This window comes from Aythya marila (assembly GCF_965140915.1).
Source record: "Aythya marila genome assembly, chromosome: 19".
In the NCBI taxonomy this organism is placed as follows: Eukaryota; Metazoa; Chordata; class Aves; order Anseriformes; family Anatidae; genus Aythya; species Aythya marila.
Window position 1 is genome coordinate 4,604,194 of NC_139060.1, and position 21,021 is coordinate 4,625,214.

At 44.3% G+C, this 21,021-nt stretch overlaps 1 protein-coding gene across 1 annotated transcript in view; it reads right to left on the reverse strand.

The window, feature by feature from the left end:
• BRINP1 (BMP/retinoic acid inducible neural specific 1) overlaps positions 1–21,021 on the reverse strand; it is a gene marked incomplete at its 5' end in the record, with an annotated part of 57,335 nt that overhangs the window by 23,569 nt on the left and 12,745 nt on the right. Inside the window, one exon of the mRNA XM_082775281.1 lies at positions 2,911–3,101. Coding sequence (XP_082631407.1) covers positions 2,911–3,101 — 191 coding nt within the window. The remainder of the gene's footprint in view (positions 1–2,910; positions 3,102–21,021) is intronic.

Here is a 21,021-nt window from a genome sequence, read left to right on the forward strand (position 1 = left end):
AATTTACCTGAGCTGCAGCTTAGAGGAACCTGTGGGATCCAGGTATCAGCAGTTCTGCAATTCTACCAGAAGTGGAAAAAAACAGCTTTTTCTGGGCAAAAATATCATGCCTCCTTCTAACAGCCAAGGCACAAAACTCAAGACCCTTTCAGTGCAGACTGTAGTGAGAGGAATGCTGGGGTCAGAGGTGTCTTGGACAGACAGCAACTGGGAAGCCTGGCTTGAATCACATCTGGTAGTGATACCAGTTTCAGATGAGCAGGAGATCCACCATTAGCTTTGGGTCCCCAGACAACACGAAGCAGGCAATGAGCCACTGAGACAGCTCCCAGACATCAGACCGGAGAACCCTGGGCTCTGGGACAGTGGAGATCAAAGATTTCCCCACGAAAGCCATCACTTTTCCTCCCTGAGGTGTCTGGACCCCTCCAGTGGGAGGAAGAAAGGAGAGGAAAGTAAAGCCCAAGAGATTTGATGCTTTTCCTGAAGGACAAATGCTGTCCCTAGGAGGGAAGGGTGCTGAGCAGAGATAACATTGCTGGAAACCTATGCTGTGCACATGTGCGCAGCCCAGGAAAAGCACTCCATCCCCATGGAGAGAGTATGTGAGCAAGCAACCCTTAGATCAAGAGAGGTTAATAGACTTTTGCTGCATTATTAAGTCTTAATTTCTCGTTTATTAAGCGGATGCTATGTTCAAAGTTGTCTTTCCTTCAGGGCTTTCCCTGCAAATTGGCTCTCAGCTCTGTGTGCTCCATCCCAGAGCATGGATGCCCTCAAAATGACCCCTCACCAGTCCCTTTGTCAGAATTAAACTGGAGCAGAGCTGGGTTTTTATTAGGCTCCAGGGGGACCCAGCTGCTCTGCAGGTTGAAAGGCATCAGAAGTGTTCCTCATGTGGCCAGGTGTGAAAATAGCTGCTGTATTCAGCCTGGGCTGGTCTCAGCCATCACCCAGCCTCCTGGGGTCCCTGCAACAGATGGCATTTAAGAGCAAAAAAAATGGCCTCTGCATTTGTCACTCATTTGCAACCTAATAAGACGTCAGGCTAAATTACAAAGCACTGTAATCCAAAACAGGAGGGCTGTAACTTTTTTTGAGGAGACCAGGGTTCTTGGGATTGCCAGGACATGTCTGGTTTTGTGTCCCAGAGGTCTTGTTTAGCCCGCAGATTGTGCTTTAGAGTGTGTCCTCCTTGCATAATGCATGCTCAGCCTCATCTGCATCTTCTGTAGGACTGCCATTGCCAAGATAAATCCTTCTTTTTTCCCCCCACCGTTGCTCACCGTGCTCTGGGCTGATCGAGCATTTAGCACTCCTCTCCAACACCAGTTCTCGTTACAAGCCTCTGCATATTTAAAATTGTTGTGTTGTAAAATCAGGAGAAGAAACAAGCCACTGTGAATAATTCAAAACCTCACCCAGGCAAAATTAAAAATATATTTCAACATCAAAGGTCTTTCTTATTTCAAATTTCCAGGGATGTGAACAGGGAGGAGGAAAAAAAAGCATGTCAATGGAAAGAGAAGTGAAATCTAGTTTTTCCTTACTGGTTTCTTACTTGTCTGGTTGGGGCTCCATAATATGGTCCTGAAAACTATTTCCTCAATAAGGAAGAGTTTATATTTACAGCAAGTTCTCTAAGGCCTGATGCAGGCAGTCACTTGCACACTTCAGTGCACGGAGTCCTTCTCTCTCTCACACTTCTTCCTGATGGGGTGGCCAGTTCAAGTGACTGAGCTGGAAGAGCAGCTCGAGGTTCTTTGAAGGACAGTTGCTGCCCGAGAGGTCATTCGGTTTCGGTGGAACTACGCCAATTTACCTACCGCCTCATTTGTGCATGAATCATATGCACACATCTGATCTCATCTGCATCTCATCTGAGTGTCTGCAGAATGCTTTGGGAGCAGACAGATGGCCAGAAATTCCTCAAAGTTCACTACAAACTTCACAACGTGGCGAGGCTGGAGGTCGGATACACTGTAAGGAGCGACAGCAGCAAACTCTGTACTAAAACTAAGACCCTTTACCAGTGCAGCATCCTTCTTATGGATACACATTCTCAAAGGAAAGGCATTTAAACTTACATCCCAAAGGAGTAAAGAATGGTAAAAATAATACAAGTAAAAAAAAAAAAAAAAAAAAAAAAAAAAACCAGCAGGAAAGTTGCTGATTTTCACCCCTCCTCTTTTCAATACTCACTATTTGAAATGTTTATGCAGAACTGAAGGCAGTGCTTGCACACGGGTTAATAGCCCTACAGTTCTTTGTCTTCTGCACCACTGACATATTCTGCCTGCACAGGCAAACCTCTCTGCACTCCTTCTCTATACACTTGCAATTTTACTCAGCTGTGTTGTTTTCAGTGGTTGGGCCCCTGTTACTGCTTGCGCTCCTGCATTCAGCACAGACCTCGCTGCACACATGCCTTGCTCAGCTCCTTGAGCTCCCCTTTCCCTGGAGCTCTTTAAAATTCCTCCACTTCCATCCAGAAAAGATGCTTTCCCCCTGCATTTGGTTTCATACTGAAGAAAAGAGAGATCAACACACTCTATTGCTGAATTAAGGCCGGGACAGGGGAACAGCAGGCAGGATCCCCAGGTAAAAGAAGCACGTTTATCTTGACGCACACTGGTACACCCACACCGGTGTCAGAGGAGTACAGGTGCACACATATCACAGATGCTGAACATGTACCCATTACACTGTGAATTCATTTGCTAAGGCTATTCATACTCTGGAGACTTTCAGTCCTAACGAAGAGACAGGATGAGGCTGGGGAGCTGGAACCTGGCTCTGTGCTACCAGCCAACCCCCACATGGCAAGGCCAAAGGTCTGCAGGTGCTGCCTGGTGGCTTTTCCACCCCACCATCAACACCGGTGTGAAAGGGTCCAGGTTGTGCACCTACCTCCCAGGGTGGCAGAGATGAGGATGTGGGTGCCGTACTTTTTGATGATGGTATCGATGAACTGCTGCGTGGTGGGTCTCCTGCCCAGGAGGCGGATGCTTCTCTGGAACTCAGGCATCAGGGGCAGTGGATTGTGGAGCAGGTCCCTCCGCTCGATGGCTGTGTTCCTCACCTTCCAACGGGCAAACTCCCTACACGACAAGACGGGAACACAAGAGGGGTGAGGCTCTCAGTCTGGAGGGGCAGGAAGAGCCTTCAAGGGCAGGGAAGAAGGATGGTGAAGGGGACGATCCTGCTGGACACCCCTGCATGGATACACACGTGAGGCTGCAAGGCTGGACAGAAAGGGAGGGGAAGGAGAAGAGAAGCAAGATGTTACCGCACAGCCACAAGGCACTTTGAGCATTAGGGTCTGGGCTGCCAAGGAGGTGGCCTCAGAGTCTCCAGAGATGTCTGGCAGAGGGCTGCATTTCCCTACAAGGAAAGCAGTCTGGTTCTTTCACTCTCACATGTTTTTGGGTTTTACACCTCTCCTGAAAGCAGCAAATTCTGGTTTCCATCTACAAACAACCAGTCAATTAGTTATACTTGAGATGCAGACTGGTCCGATCATTGCTACATCCTTCTGTCGCACTGCTCGTAAGCCCTCCTGGTATTCAAAGCTACTGCTTTTGTAAAACAGGCTGAAGGAATAACACTTTGTGCCAACATCTTAATCTTTCACCTCCAGGAAATCCAGCAAAAATTCAGCTTGAAAAACAATTTACTTGATAAACTATCCAAAAGGATTGATTCAAATATAAACAGAGAACAGGATGAAAATGGAGGTTTTGTCTCTATTCCTTTCATTATTTCTCTCTCTCTCTTTCTGTCGGTCTTTCTTTCTTTCTTTCACCAATAAAGTGATTTTCAAATCCCTTCTTTAAAACTGATAATTACCGGAAAAAAATAAAGTTAATGTTTGCAAAAGCAGCTCTTTATTAAAAGTATCCATTCTGAAACAACACAAAGGGAAATGTCTGGAGAAAAACTTGCCCACCTGCAAACTAAAAACTAGGCCTCTGAAATACATCACCAGCTGAGCATCTAAAAGATGAGAAATCTCTTAATGTCCTTTGAAAACTATTGAGCACAGCCTTCTTGAAAGGAAAAGATATTATTTATAACCACTCTCCTATGACACTTCTGCACTATCTTAACCCATCTCCCAGAAAATCAAGTCACAGACTTCTCTGTCCCTTTTCATTCACTTATTCCTTTTAAATAAGATTTAAGACAGAAATTTCATTTAAATAATAGCAATGACAATACCTGGCACTGACATGGCACTTTCTCTCAATATGTGTCAACCAGCAAGAGCAATCCCACATTGCTGGTGGAGAACCTGACATGCAGGCACATTTGGAGATGCCATAAGTCAGCTGCAAAGCCAGGATCAGAAGGCAGAGTTTTTTTGTTCCCGGGCTGACTCTACACCCAGTCCATTTTATGTGTGTTAGGTTATTTTATTTAATGCAATTATGCATGTATTTATTTTGATTGCATACCATCACAACACCCCAGGCTGCCTAACAGCAGTGCATTCATTAAAACAACAAAGTGGCAGCTTTTTCTTTCAAAATGTCTCCTTGCATCTGAGATAATGCCCCTTCTGTAGCTCCTAGGCTTTCCCAAGCCAAGGAAAAATCCCAAAGCAGAACACCCTACTGATTGCATCCTAAAAGTCACCAATGTCAAAGCATAAAATCTGCAGAGCATAGGTCTTTCCCAGAAAAATCTTGAAAGAAGGAAGGAGGGAAGGAAGGAAGGAAGGAAGCAAGGAAGGAAGGAAGGAAGGAAGGAAGGAAGGAGCACGCAAACCAAGATCTTAACTTCATGAGTGGAAAAAATAGACTGTTGGCTCCAAAGCTGTCTGTGGATAACAAGTACGTTAGCAACATCCATGAATTTACTGTATGAAGCTGTTGCCTTTGCAGTCCAAAAATAGTGTAAAAATCCATTACTTAGTATCTCTGGGAGAGATATGTTTGGGGGACCCACAATAGCTTTTGATGATAGGTAGAACCTTAAGAGTGAAGAAAAATAGCTTATCTCTGACACTCCAGAGACAGGTTGCTGTCATCATTCATGATCCCAAACCTGGCTCTAGAAGAAAATTCTCTTTGCATGAAGAAGGAATGGTCCCTTCATGACAGAGCAGTTACACTGCACGGGAAGATGTAAATTTGGATGCTAAAAGACAGGCAAGGTCTTATAATAAATTGAAATTCGTACCATAAAGATCATAAGTGTAGGAAAAATGCTGTCTGTGCTTCTTCTCCAAAGGGACAATTTTTAGTTCCCATAAAATCAAGCACACTTCTACTTTCAGATTGCTGCTTCCTGGAAGTGTTATCAATAAAGTTAGGGGAGATAAACCCTCTATAGCCAGCATGTTTTCAGAAAAAGCCATGGGAATGCTTCATGTTACCAGACAGAGCATAGAAGACTTTGCTTTTGTCACTGCCAAAATATCTATTCCAAAGCAAAAACAGTGCAGCTAAAACATGCAGCTGTTCTAGGAGGGCTTTATTGATATATCAACACCCAAACCCAAGGAATGTCTCCAGAGGGTGGAGGCAGGTAGGGCAAAGAGTTACAGTCAGGGCCCTGTAGTAGAAAGCAATGGCAGTATGGCTGGGAGAAGACTGAAGGAGAAAATGACAATTAGGTAAATAAATTTTTCAAGGGAAAAATAAGTTGTGGTATTTTTTATTTTACTTTAATTAGTTAATTAAATTATTTATTTATTTTTATATCAGGTCCAAAATAATCTCTTGTCACCTCTACCAAGAGGCAAAAGAAGGAGTTTAAAAGAATTCGTTGTCCTATCTTCAACCTTGCCTGCTACCAAGGAACAATTTCAGTCCCTGTTCATGTAGCAGAAAACTCCTTAGCAGCATCCACATCTAACACATCATACTGAAGGAGAGTATTTTTTTCCACTGGGTTCTTTTGCATACAGTCCCTCCCCAGAGCTTTCTGCTCCTAGGGCATTTCATCGAGGTGAAAGCCCAGTTCTATTATCCTCCCCAAATGCCTAGATGTGTGGCTTTCAGAGCTGATGAGAAAAGCTGAGCAAATATGTTAAGATGAATAATTTATGCAACTAACTTAGATATTTATCTTCTACTCATAGAATATCTATGAGCCAGTTGCAATTCCCTCTAATTTATGCATTATTTGAATTTACTTAGTGACATTCTTTAAGCTGATTTTTATTTATTTTTTTTTTTTTAGGTTATAGCATAGTATTTGGAGTATTTGGCTGTTTTCTCTGCTTGTGTATTGCTGCTTGGTTGGGACTGGTCAAGCAGATGACATAGCATTATTTAGCTTCCTCATTAATGACCACAAGTACCTGACTACACTTTAAAGTTGGCTTGTTCAGTACCAGCATATTTTATATTCAAAGCAACCCTCTGAATACCAGCAATCTTCAGTGCAAGCTATAGAGCTCTGTGCTGTAGGATGCACCCGAGGACAAGATTATGGTACAACTTTGGAAAACAGACTTGACATTAATGAATATGACCAGTGAAATAGCTTAGAATTATTGAAGTGGCTAAAAAATAAGAAATAAAAAGAGTTTTGCAGGAAACTGTACACCTCCAGCCTTAGGGGATGAACCAACCTGTAACTCCTAAAATCTGTGAAAAAAACACCTTCAAGAACAGGTTTTCTTATTAACTTTCAATGTCAGACTTAATTGCATTTTCTGCAGAAGCAGCTGTTATTGGCCAAAACAGAATCCATGGCACCAGGCTAGGTAAGCACACTCTTGCCTTCTTGTCACCACTGGATCCTTAAATCCAGGAATACCTGGAGGATCCATCCAGGCCTTGGATTTATGGATGATGTGTACAAAGGGGCACTGAAATTTTACCTCCCAGAAACCCTTCTCAGATGCCATTTCACTGATCATTGCTTCTTAGAAGCCTCAGCGTCACCACTGTCTTAATGCCACTGCCTGGCAAGAACAGGTGAGGCCTCCCCAGGTCTCAAGGCAATTTATAAAAGAGAAAATAAATAAATAAATAAATAAATAAATAAATAAATAAATAAATAAATAAACCTTCTTGTTTGCTGGTTTTCTAGGTGAAGGAGTCACAAAGAGCTGACCAGGATTATGATGGCACCTCCCGATACGGTTGGGATTAATACAGAGCCTTGTGACCTTCGGGGGAAATCCCTGGCATGCACCTGAACTTCTGCCGGGGTGGGGTTGGGGGGGGTGGAAAGCTTTTACGGGCTTCACAGAGGAGATAAACCTCTTAACAAGAAGGAGGAAGAATCTCTATCCCTGATGCAGAGACGGGATAAGGAGAAACTATGACCTAACGTCTGAGTAGTGGAGGAGAGGCACTTGTTTATGCTCTAATGTCTCGCCAGCGTAGACAGACCATGCTAATGGGGAGCATACACAGGAAAATGCCTGCCAGGTCAGCAAGGGGAGTCTGCTCTCTAATATCTGGTGAAAGCACTGAAGAGTCTGCTCTTTTAATGGCTGCAAGGGGTAGGAAGTGTCTTGCTGCTAATGCCTAAAGGAGAAGAGAGGAAATAGAGGGATGAAGTACATGCATTAGCTTCAGGGAGACAAATATGCATATTTCAGTCCTTCCTCCTTGTCACACGTTTTCCTTGTATATGGCTATGTCTGAGAAAATATTTGCCCCTTCAGAGTTTGCGTTAATGAGCTAGCCATCAAGGCCATGCATGTCAGACAGAGGGAGTCACTAAGGATGCCTCCACACTCATTAGCACTATGACCCCTCCAGGGACACAACAGAAAAAAGGGGAAAAATGTTGAAGACAGAAGAAAAGTCAAAAGCCTGGAATGGGTACATCATACAGACCCATGCAGCAAGGCTAGGAGAATCCAAGGGCATGAGCATCTTTACCCTGGGAGAGAAGTCTGAAAGAGAGAGGCAGTCGGAGCAAATTAAATTCCCCATCTTCAAACAGCGAAGGCGACCAAAGGATGTAAGTGAAGAAACAAGTTCAGTACAGACCTCGGGGATCGCTGCTTCAAACCAAAATGAAATTAAATGTATTAAACAATGAATGAGACAGAGTCTGTTTGGGAAAAGAAAAAAAAAATAAAAAGAAATAAAAATACAGAGCAGAAAGACACTGAACAAAGTCTATAACTATCGCACTAAGTAGAACATCCCAACCCCTCCTGCTTCTGGGATGCTGCCTGTGTTAAGTGCAGGGCTGACAGGGCAGTTAGTGCATCCCACTCAGTGCACACTCAGCAGACTGGCCCAGCCCCACCACTCTGTGGGAAGTGGGCAAGGAGATGGCCCCAGCCCCTTTCTTCTCCAAGGTTCTCCATCTTTGTTATAGATCACAGCTCAAAAGCCATCAGCTGCTCCCATAGGTGATGAGCAGACAAAGCCTTTCCAAACAGGGCAGCACTCTTGTCAGTAATAGCAAGGTATAAACATTACTTCATGTCCTCTGCCTGCCCTATTGCACATGTTATTGACTTGGTGATGTCTGTAGGATGCCAGGCCAGAGACAGAGAGCTCCTAGAGACTTCTTGTTCTCTTGGGTTTTGGTATATGTCTGCCTAGACATGTGTCTGTCCCTTGTTTTAATCCAAGCACCTCCAGTCATTAAGACTAACATTTTGGGGTGCCCCTACGTTGAAGAGAAGTATTATTAGTTGTTAGCATAAGTGTGAACTAGAATACAGACAGGTTTGAGACCTTGCCAAGATAACACATAAGCTTTTTGTTAGCATCAGGAACTGAGCCCAAAGTCCTCTGGAATCCTCCTGGATGCTCCAACAACAAAGCTGGGAATTTTGTTTGTTTGCTTTGATTTGTTTTTCCTTTTCTCAGTCTAATTGTCCCAGTCATGGGCTGCACAAAGTAGTAGTTATCTTCAGTGCTCAGGGTGACAGCTCTTCCAGGTTGCTGTGAGCCCTTGACTCTGCAAACAATGCCATGGGGACAGGATGTGAGCACGACCACAGCACTATAATGCTTATCTTTTACTGCCAGATCTGGCTTAATGTGAGTCTGTACTGGCTATCTGTGGTCATGGTGGGCTTGGTGATGTTTTATTTCCAGTCTGTGCCCTCAAAATGCCAGACAGCCCCAGGCTGAGCACTGCAATATTCTTTGAGCAGTTTTCTCTGCAGCCTGGCCCCTTCTCTATCTAGGCCAGCATGAAGAAGTCAGCCTTCAAAGCTGAGCTTTTCAAAGGACCACAAGAATTAGTTTCCTGTGAGGGTTTGGCACTCATCCCCCCTAATCTATTTAAGAAAAGTCCACTCCATAGATTCAAACTAGTTCCAAATTAGACAGAGGATGAAGCTCTGCCATAAAAAGAGAGAGAGAGAAATAAAAATCTAATTCTAGAGAAGCATGAAAAAGAAATCACTTAAGCTGAAAATCTGACAGCATTTTGCATAACAACCAAGCAAACAGACAGGCTAAGATATGACAGCTGGCAGGTAAATAAGATAAATAAATTGACTATTGATTTATCGATTAATGCTGTGCTTTCCATACCAGTTTTATTCCTTTAGGATCAATCACCTGGATACAACCAAACCCAAGGGAAAGACTGTCACTGTCTGGGTCACTCAAAATAATCATATAGCAGAAATATAATAATGCTTTTCAGCTACTAACACCTTCACTGATCTCCTCAGGACAGTGGAAGAATCTTCTGCTGCTTTTTCCTTGGTGTATATTTTGGCCATATGTTTAGTCTTGGATAAGGTGTCTGAAACCTCAACAACTCCCCCTATTTTAGGTGATCATTTCAGCCTGTTATATTTTCTTGTTACAAAGATTTGCCTTTTGTCTCTCTGATATTAAAAAAAATAAATAAAAAAATAAGAACGTTCCAGGGCTGAATGATACGAAGTTTGCAAGAAACGATAAGAAAGAAAATGACTTCAAAGTTAAGTGGATTTCATGTGACCTTGAAAGTATCTGGGTAAACAGATTGTTCCAGCACTGAATTAAAAACCAATCAGACAAGCATGACTCTGAGTCCTGTGTTCTCTGTTAGGATATGACTACACTTGGGTCTCTTAGGAGGCAGCAAGTAATTGTTGGGTGCTGGCAAGATTGATTTGTTTAAAAGAAGATGAAACTGGAATAAATGTATTACTAGAGAGTCAAAGCAGTGTTTCAGCATAGGTAAATACAAGTTAAAAGATGGGACATTAAATTTGGTCACAATTAATTTTGCTCACTATTAAATTTTGTTGTATCCAAGATGTGGCTGTGATTCCTAGCTCTGACTTAATATCCAAATGTAGCTCCCATTGTAATCAGAGAATCACAAGCAAAAAGTAGAATAGGTCACTACCCCTTCTGCTGAATGAGGTTGCTTCCAAATTAGATGTTTCTGCACCCTCAGCTAACACATAGTAACCCCTAAATGTCTTCAGCACAGAGTAAACTCACCAGTTACCTTCATGTGTCATCTCTTGATCACTTCCATATTTCACCTGACTCAGCTGGTTAAATTCCCTCTCATCGCACCCACCAGGTTCCAGCACAAACTGCCTGTGGGGTGTTTATCCCAGTCAACTTTCCCCACAATATCCTTTGTGCAGGTTTCATTGCAAGCAGCACACACCTCGGGCGTTAGAGATGCCCTTTCCAACACCAGCCTGCTTAAGCCTTCTCCACCCTGGAGACTCACTTGTAAGTAGTTCCCATTACTGTTAACACCATTTCAGCTGTTTTCAGCATTGGGCTGACGGCGCTTCTTTTGAGCCACTACAATTTACGTAGCTGTTGATACTGACTGCTAGAAGCCAGAGTGACATCTTCACAAGAGCTTCCAGCGTTGTTAGCACGGCTGCAGCTTAACAAACATTAGCAACAATAGGAAGTGTTCTGTTCTGTTGCTGTTTTCCTCCTAAAAACTTGCCTAAACCAGACATGGTTTATTAAGCTACTGAGGAAGCTACTCTAATAGGCTGCCAGGTCCTGTGCTCCAAGCACTGAAACGGACAGTGTAGAGACACCCATTACTTCACTGTGAATTATGATAAAAATCGCAAGAAATGCAGCCAGAGCAATTCTCCAGTAAAATATCGGAGGTAGCCTAGAGAAACTTGTCTACAAAACAGGCATTTTGAGTTCTACGGTTATGACTACAACAACACTGATAATATTTTTTTCATAGCATATTCTCCTGGATTTATGTTTCTCTGGTATGACCCAGAATTCAGGAGAAAGCAGATCCTGGGAAGTCAAGAAGCTGTCACAAACATGCTGTCAAAGACCAGCAGTTTGAAGCAGCAGATGGAAACATCTGAGTCATTGATGGCGTTTTGTATGGTCTTGAGGAAAGCTAGGATAATAAGTACAATTTTAGCTTTTCCACACTTCCCTTCTTATTTTTGTGTGTTCCTTTGCTCAACACATCATTCAGTCAGACACAACAGGTTGGAAGAAAGCTAAGACATAGGATGGTGAGAGACTTAACTAAGTCTGTACAGCAGCATGTAACAGAAACAGGAATAGACCCCAAATTGTACTTTCATGTAAGAAAATAATAATAACAATTAATAGATAATTCTTCATGTTGAAGGACTCTAGTAGGTCAGAGGACTGAACTCTTCATGAAGTCCTGGCTAATACTTTAAAATATTTAGACCTATTACTTATAGAAAACAAGTTTCAGATGGATGTGAGGCAGACAGATTCTAGTTTATAGAACAGATAGTTTATCCCCCAGGGGAATACAGGTCTACACCATGCCATGGAGAGCACTATCTACCCCTTTTAGCCTCTCATCAAGCCAGGGATGCCCTGCCCCAAAATTCACCATTTAGACTGGGTCACCATTGCCTGCCAATGTTCTTAGGAACGTAGCAGTATGAATCAAAGGCTGTAGCAAGAACATAGTCTGGAGGAATTCAATTCATTAAATTGCTCTTGCTTCGTTTCCTGAAGACATTGGTGTTTGGACTACTGGAGCTTTTTTCCCTAATTTTAGCTATAGCAAGCCGGTAATCTTGACACCACAGCCCCAAGCTTTGTTCTTTACTTGTCCTGGTTCATAGTAAACTCGGATAAAAAAAGAGTGATATATGTGTACTTGAACTTTAATTTCTCACATAACAGTCTTGGGTACCTGACTACTGCACTACTGGCTACTTAAGTACAACATTTGTCAGCACTGGGAAAGCAAGTATCAGAAATTTAGCCTTGATTGCCCTTTTCCTCAAAAAGCACAAAATTTTCCCCAACACAGCGTGCAACCATGTTTCAAAATTTGAGCTGTTGTTAGAAAATGGAGCCATCACCCCCCTCCGGTCAGTTGTGCTGACTTTCTTGGCAAAGGTTCAAATTCAGGAGGAAAAAAATTGCTGTTTCAATACCAAGCCTCTCCTGCCTCCTACACCCAGCTGTGCCCCCGCGGTCATCCTGGCAGAGCCATCTGGGCACCATGACCGTGCCCGTGGGCTAAGCAAGAGCAGTACCCATGCAGGCGGCAATGGCAAAACCATCCCCTCTTGCCCACCCCCTCAGCCCTGAGTCATCCTCAGCTGATGATGGCACTGCCAACCATGTGCCGTGGGTGCTGGTGGGCGACTTGGATGGTTAAAGACAGCCAGCTGGTGAAGCCACCTGCTTACATCAGGGACCCTGTGATGCAGGAAGATTGAGGGGTTTTGTCCAGGTCAAGTGAAGTGAAGAAGCTCCATATACCTTTCTCTTTTGGGGAATATCCTTGGGTATCCTTGGGTCTCCTTGGGCTGTGTGTAGAGAGCTTGTAGGGAAATCATGACTTGCAGAGATGCAATAGGGTGGAGGGACTGCTCACTGCCTGCACTCAAAGTCATACCCAGATCCAGCACATGGTCACCAGTCAGAATAACTCAGGAGACGTGAGCAGCCAATGGCTGGCAAAGAATCACAAACTCATGGAATCATTAAAGTTGGAAAGGACCTCCAAGATTATCTTGTCCAACCGTCCCCAAACACCACCATCACCCACTAAACCCTGTCCCTTAGCACCACGTCCAACCTTTTCTTAAGCACCCCAGGAACAGTGACTCCACCACCTCCCTGGGCAACCCATCCCAATGCCTGACCACTCTTTCTGAGCATTCCTCATCACCCCTACCATTGCAAGGCATCTTGCAGAAAGCACTTCTGAGTATGTGGGGTATGAGTACAAGTGAATAAATTCTGTTCTGTCCTTGTAAAATAGAACCACCTTCCTCTCCCTCATTGATCCTTAATGCTTTATTCTGATAGTAACATAATAGTATTTCCTCTTACTTGGCTTAGGAGAAAATAGTGGTTCCTCCTCACAGTTCTTCAGGACACCCATTTCTGGTCCTTCACCCCAAGCTCTGCAGCTCAATATCCCATTGGTTTCCAAGCTGTGCTGTTACACCCAGGCTGATTGCCAAAGCTTCCAGTTTTAACAGTGATATCCAGCAAGGCAGGATATATACAGTGGCTATATGCAGAGACTATCCCTTCTCAGCATAGAATCCAGGTGGTAACTGGGCCTGAAATTACTAGCAAAGGGCATAAGGTGAGAGGTAAAGGGCTGAAAAATTAGTCTGCAGAGACCAGCTGCAGCAAAATTCAAACCATCCATAGTCAAAGATGTTTGTGTTTTGTTCAAGATTACAAAAAGAAAAGAAAAAAGAAAAAAAAAAAAAAAAAAGCCAACAAAAAAAACCAGTTTGTCCCAAAAAGCCTGTGACATTTCAGAATTACAGTAAAATTGAAGAAATTTTCTCTAGGAAAAAGGTGACCCATTTCCTCAGACTACATCCCTCTTTAGCAAAAATACTGAGCACAAGCAATGAGAAAGCCTTGAACATTCCCTGGTTGCTCCAAAACCTCATTTCAACAAAAATCAGTTTTGATGTATTTAATTTTCATTCCTAGTCATGCCATTTCAAACCCAGACATGTTTTGATGGAGGAAATAAAAAGACCACAATAAAATAAAAATTCACAAACTCTTGAAGAAAGGCAATCGCAATCTTTTTGCATGCTGCAAAGTGGCCTGCAATAAAAAGACAACTGTGCCTTTTGTGCAACATTTCATAAAAGAAAAGCTTTATTTTTTTGTCATGTTCTATCCAGGGAACAGGAAGGAGTGAATGCAAATACCTTTGTTTTCTGGGATCTCTTTGTGATGCTCTGAAGAACTTGGTTATTCAGGCATGTACTTAGCAATTTCCCAATCTCCAGTCGTGTTTTCTTTAACTGTTACCTATGACTTTGACACATGGATCTTAAAGCATTTTAAACAAATGTGTCACCGTAGACAGAGAAACCAAGAGAGAGAAAGCTTTTCCAAGGAAGAGATCTAGCATGCAACACGATCATGAACAAAATTATCCCAGATCTGGAGCCAGACTAAGCATTTCCCCAGCAAGAACTAAAGTAGATAGGGGGGTCGTGGTCAAACTTGTGTCCCAGGCACCTGTCCATTTTGCTGATGCCATGAACCAGTCCCCTACAGGGCCCTTTCTACCTGCTCAGCTCACTTCAGCAGTTTGCTTCTTGCATCGAACTCCACAGGGCTGAGGGCAGTGGTAACAACACAGAAATGCAGAACAGAAGCAGGTCAGGGAGTAAATGTCTTTAGAAAACACCACTGCACATAGATTCCTAAATCCCAGCCCTTTGGGGAGGACTCAAGAGCTATGTACAAGCAGCGGAAATGTATGATGTCCTGCCAAGGGGAAGGTGTTGGACTTATTTATAGTAACGGTGAGGGATCAAATGCGCACCCGTGACATTCATCTTCTGCATGGTAACAGGACTCCGACAGTTACGAAATCAATCTAATGAAATGCAAACCACTTCCTTTGGGAAGGTTGTGTTGATTGCTGGCTCTGTTGTGTTCAAATCAGCAAAGAAGAACGTGCAGGACGGTCTGGGAAAGGAGGCTGTAGATCTCTAAGGCCTCTAGCTAATCCATACCACTTCAAGTTGTGGCTGTCTCAATTCCTCTCTTTTTACGACTCTATCATAGCCATAAGATACAGCAGGCTGGTTTAGTGTAAAAAGAAGCACCGGAGTGTTTCCTTAGCCAACTGAGCCTCAGGCATCCCCAAAATAGCTAAAAGAGGATGTTCCACCCATTCTGTAGGTATAAAAACTGTGAGGATGGAGGGAGTTCATTGGAAGGGCAAGAATGCAAACTGCTGGCTGCCCTGCAACATGCACCAAGCTGTGTAAGTGCCTACCTGCACGAATCACTTAATTCAGCTGCAAAGTTGCGTGCATGCTAAGGTCCAGATGTGAAATTCAGGTCCTGGGGAACAAAGGAACAAAATTTCCTTGGCTTCAGTGCAGCCAGCAGCCAGCCCTGCGTGCAAAAGCAGTCTGAAGGTCCAGCAGGGCTCTGCACTGAAAGCAGAGCTGCTCTGCGGCATCTGAATTTGGGATCTGGGGTTTGGGGTTTGGGGTAGAAGGTAGGAGCCAAGCCAAGCTGCTAAGGAAAGTTCCTGAATATGGGGCTGTCCCCTGTAAGGCAGCCATTCAAGTTATATAAGGAGGAAACAGAAGTCAGCTGTGTGCGGGAGTTTTCTGGTTTTGTTCTGTTTTGTTTTGTTCAGGTTAGTAGGGAGTGAAATAGAGGGTAAAGGGGTTGTTCTTCAGTGAAGCCTCTTATGCTTCAGGTTTTCATTTTGGCTTGGCAGGTCTTTGCTTTGTGTCTTCAGCATGGCTCAGGGATCCTTTGCTGAGTCTGTGTGGGAGTTTCCATGAGGTCAGTTTTTTCTTTCTTTCCCACACCTTTCACTTTCATGGCAGGCTTTTTTGGCAAAGTTAACATCAGGATCTCTCTGAGACAAGGCACTGGAAACCAAGTCTGGGAAGATCAGATGCTGCAGGAAAGCTAAGGAGAAAACCTCTCCTCATGACTACTTCAGGGGGTGAGGACTGAGTGAAGAAAAAGCAGCAGCTCCTAGCCTGCCTGTCAGCTAAAGCCATACCTGCGGCTGAATAAGGGATTCTGTGCTATCACACCCCTGAGCCTCTGCTCAGAAATAACAAACCCAGGATTCTGAGGCATATGTATATATTTACCTACTGAACACAACAACAATATCTGCAATGCTTTCTAGTTGGCTTCTGGGTTTTGAGACTTAAAGACTCCTCTTTTATGGCTTTTCCTTTCAATTCTTAACAGACAGCTGATTCTTTTTTTTTTTTTTTTTTTTTTAATCAAGCAATGGAAGCTGTGAGTTACACAATTATGTGACTCAAACCTAGAATGCTTAAAGAAGAGGGGGGGGAAGCTGATAGGAATCCCCTCCTCCCCCCTCCAGTATTACAAATAACGGAATAAAGAAAATAAAATCTGTGGGATCTGGCAGGGAACGGGTCCCAAGTGTTTCCTGCTGTCAGCTGGAAACATCCCAATGCCTGAGCAAGTGCCAGGAAGATGGGGGATAGGTCAAACACCATCTCCTTGCCGTGGGCTTGGGTTAAACTTCAACTCGCTCAGGGCAGCGGCTGTCACAAGCCTTTTTGGAGGGAGAGAGGCATCCTAAATCTGCCTCCAGTGGGAGGAAGCAGATAAAGGGCCCTGAGCAAGAGCATCACCCAGAGGCCTCCACGCTAAATGCGTGTTTATCTCGCCCAAACGTTGGCTCTGCAGCGGACCTGTTTGTGCTGTTACTCAGCAAGCCCAGCTGCTGGCGCATTTACTGATCTCCAGATAGAAGGAGCAGAAGTATTTTTTTTCCAACCATGATACCAGGTTGGAAACATCCACTGAGTCCCAGCAGGAGATGTACTGGGTACACCACCTCTCGGACCTCATCCCTGCCTGCCCAGCTCCTTGCCCCACTTATCCCCATGCCTGGAGGGGCAGGTGGAGGCTGTATTTAGAGCTCCAATCTTCCTGGGCAATGAACCATTATAAACCCTGTGCTCATCAGCGGCACTGAGTTTCTCTGACTGATTGTTTTCTGATGCTGTTTGGCATTTTATCCCAGCTGCATAGAAAACTTATTACAAAACCATGTTTGTGTTACTTAGCTGATATCTGTGGCTCACTGCAGCAGCAGGGTGCAGCGAGATGGAGGGGCACGGCTGATGAAGACCCACCAAGGTGACAGGGGCCAAGCTGCAGGCCAGGCACGGTGTTTGTGGAGATGAAAGCAGGAGCCCCTTGAGCAGCCCCAGGTTATCCTAAGGGTAGTTTAGCTGTTGTGAATTTGACTAGATCCACAGGCCACAAATAAATGTTCTAAATGCAGATCAGTTTTACATTAGATGACTGCAAGAGTCCCTGCAGTTAGTTTTTCCCCTGCACAGCCCCAGGCTAGAGCCTGCCACCCATTCACACCTGTATCAAGTCCGATAGCCTGTGGTAGAACTAAAGAGAATTATTATTTAGGTTTTTCTACACTACTCGGGCTCTGGGAGCAGCCAAAGGCTGGGAGATGCAGTCTACAAAGAGACTGTCCATACAGTCCTACAGATTTAGGATGGGAATTCTTCAAACTGCAAATTGTTGTGCCCTGCAGAGCAGGAGGTGGGATGCTGGGACCTCAGAGGGTCCTTTTTGTCCTGTGTTTCTCAGGTTCTGATAGCAGGATGCTAAAGTGCCCCTGTCCTTCCACATGAGGCAGAAAAATGATGTTCTGCGAGATGACAGCAGAGGAGACACCGAGTTAGTATGCCACAGAAATGGAGACAACCATTTTCCAGCCAGCCTTCTGTCATCCTCCTGCCTGCATCTCCTGAAGGCCTCCAGCAATGCACAGAGCGGTGTGCCCGGGGTCTGGCTGGTGACATTCAGTCTTCCTTGGGCACTGGTGTTTTGCCAGCTGTTTGGCACAAACACTCCCAAAAAAGCAAAGGTTCCCAAGTGAAAAACTCAAGTAGGAAAAAAGAGAAAGTACCAACTCTGCAGAAACCACTAGATGTGCTCCGTTGGAAAGGGGGACATGTTGCAGCCTCCTCCTCTCCAGAATTGTTTCTGGTCCCTAAATCCTGCATTTCAGGAGGGGGCTCCTCCACTTCCCCCATCCCTGGGCACAGGCAGAGCTGCCGGCTTCTCCCACCTCCTCTCAGTCCCCGTCTCAGCGCAGGCGATCCCCCCTCGCTCACACCTCGGCGATGTGCTGGTGTGAGAGGCCTGACGTCAGTGGGGCTGGCCATCTGGAGCAGCCTCCGTGCATCTCCCTGCCTCATTTACTCTTAGTTCCCTTTCAGTCCCAGCTGAGATCATTTCTCTTTTCTCTCCTCCCTTGCCTGTGACTCTCTTATTTTCTTACTCATTTTCTCTCTGCTGCTATTTATGATTTATTCTCTGTAACTCTCCTATTTAATGCTGCAGAAGGGTTGGGGACATGGTTTCTGTGGAAGACATTGTAGAAAACAGTAGGGTCCTTTCATTAACTGATCACAGTGGGGCTGACAAAACACTTTCTGGCGTTGTGAGAGATGGAAATCGCACAACAGCATCCTGGATTCTTACTTTGCTGCCCCGAAGTTGGGAACACAGTATGAGAAGGCCGTGATTCCTTGGAGAAACTGCAGGGAGATGCTTAGGAGCACTTCTGGACAAAACAAGCAGCCTTCGGGTTCAGGCTGGGGGCTTCTCTCCTTGTGGTGATCTTTGGACATCACCTTACTCCAAAAAGACAAAATGTTCTCTCCAGAAGGAGAAGCTTGGGACATTGCACGTGCCATCTCTGTCTGCCCATATGGTCTTCATCCAGGGTAGAGCATGTTTTGAGGAGCTCATGGGTCCCACTGCCTCACCACTTCTAGAAACCCCAGGATCTGCAGGAGTCAGACGGCTCCCAGCAAAACACGATGAGTCTGTGAGGCTTCTTCCTACACCGGGACTTTTTATCATGCGAACGCCACGCTGCAGCTGGTTCTAGGAAGGCCTCTGCCCACACACTAAATAAATTCTGGTGCGGTGCACTGCTTCTCTATGGAAACCGTACCCTGCATTTCTCTCTATAGGATTTTTCTCATTTCAGGCTCCATAATAAATTAACGAGAAGATGTTTTCTTCACACCAACTATAGGAGAGACTCTTTTCTGTACTCGATTAATCTTTAGTGATCTATATTAAATATTTATCTGAAGAAACGAGGCCTGTATTGCTGCAACATTTTCTATTATGAGACTTTTTCATATCAAAAGATATTTTCCTGGTGCTGACTCGTATATACACAGTCAGAATTTCCGATGGAAGGGCACCCTTTTTTTTTTTTTTCCTTTCTCTCCCAGTGACCTTTTCCCTTCATAACAAGCTGCTGATATGTTAGAATTTACTGGGTTATAAACATTTTTTATCGAGTAGGAGGAAGCTGGGTGATTTGGCATCAGCTTCCCTAATAAAACCCAAGGGAGAGGCTGTGATGTTTGACACCAATAAAGGCATGGAAGAAGCTGCAGCCCTCTGGGATGCTGGTCACGAATGCCAAGAGGAGCCACTGAGTGTCGGTCACGTAGCTCCACTCTGCTGAGGCACTACTGGAAGGGGGCCAGCTCGCTGGCGTGGGTGAGGGAGCTGGGAGGGACCTGGTAAAGGGCTCCTCTGTTCCTTCCCAGCAGCACAAAAACTGTGTGATCTGGCACAGGGAGCAAGGCATGGGGATTCCTAAACCCTCTTTTCCTGCAGCTGGGAGGTGGGAAAACACTAAAGAGTAGAGATATCTAAGAAGAAATGAGGATCTTGGTGTTGGGTTCAAGCAGTGGTCCTACAAGAATGTGGAGAACCCAGATCAAGTTTTGATCTTGAATTAGGGGCTGAATTTTTCATCCTGAAGACAGACCTGCCCTTGGCTACAGATAAACAGAATTATAATTATTCATATTGATATAGTGTCAAAAGGAAACCCAGCCACGAGACTCTGCTTGTGGTGCCAGGTGCTCAACAGTAATGCAACAAAAAGATTCTCCGGGTTCTCCAAGAGCTCACAACCTAATTTGTCTCTGCCTCCCAAGGGAGCCATGATTTAAACTGGTCAATAACTAACTCATTCCACAAAAGCCTGAATAAATCATCTGATGACTAGATATACACACATTATAAATGTTTAGCTCTGATAATATATGACTGAGCTGCTATTTTGACAAATAGCTAGTGAATAATATATTTGATGAACTGCATAATATTTTACTAATGATTAATTTATTCATTTGAAACAAACAAACAAAACCCAGTCTTTTCCTCTGTTATCAAAGAGAACCCTAAGTAATGGCTGCAAAGAGCTTTGAGATCCCTGGATGATCTGTGTCTGCTATTACACCCTTTATCATAATGTATTTCTAGTTTGTTTGTTTTTTTTTTATTACCAGGGATAATAAATCCATAGCTTATGTTATGGACGGCCTTGTTTAAGGTAGTGACATCCTGGTCAGAAGCTCCTGATTTTATAATTTCCAATAAAATCTACAGGAATTTGGCACTTAGACAGTTAAGTGCCATTAAAAAAAAGTGTTTAAATGCCTTTCAAAGTCTGGGCCAAGCTTCTCCGAGACTTCATCTGATTCTTCTGTCTGGGGATAGATGTGCTGTGGTGGGGCACAGCTTCAGGAGGGCTAGTTACTGCATGACAGCGGTCTGTAAGGTTTATTGAACATTGCCCTGGCTGTAGTTCTTCCTCTCCCTCACTCTTAATCCCATTCAGAAATATAATTTCTGTGAGTTCACAGAGAAGATAAAGGACCAAAGAGCAAGAGCACTTCCTCAGAGCTGCTCTGCAAAGGCGGACTGATTGATTACAGATTGGACGCTGCTCCAACTTCCCTTCCTAAATGAAAAATTGAGAGCTCTTTAAAATTGAATAAAATATGCTGTTCTAAGAAGGATTTCACTGGCACGAGCACAATAGGAGGTAGTAGTGAGTTGTTCGATATTTCTGTGTGCACTGGCTAATCCTTTACTACTCGGTCCCTGTGTGCCATCCCCGTGGCACCTGATGGTAACTCATCTGTAACCGGTACGGACTCCAGCTCTGCGTCTCCAGACAAAGCTGAAATAGCTCTCGTTTGGGAGAGCTCCGACTGCAGTTGTGGCTGGAGCCATCCAGGAGATTATGCCTTTTTGCAGCTACTGCCGGGGCTGTGAGATC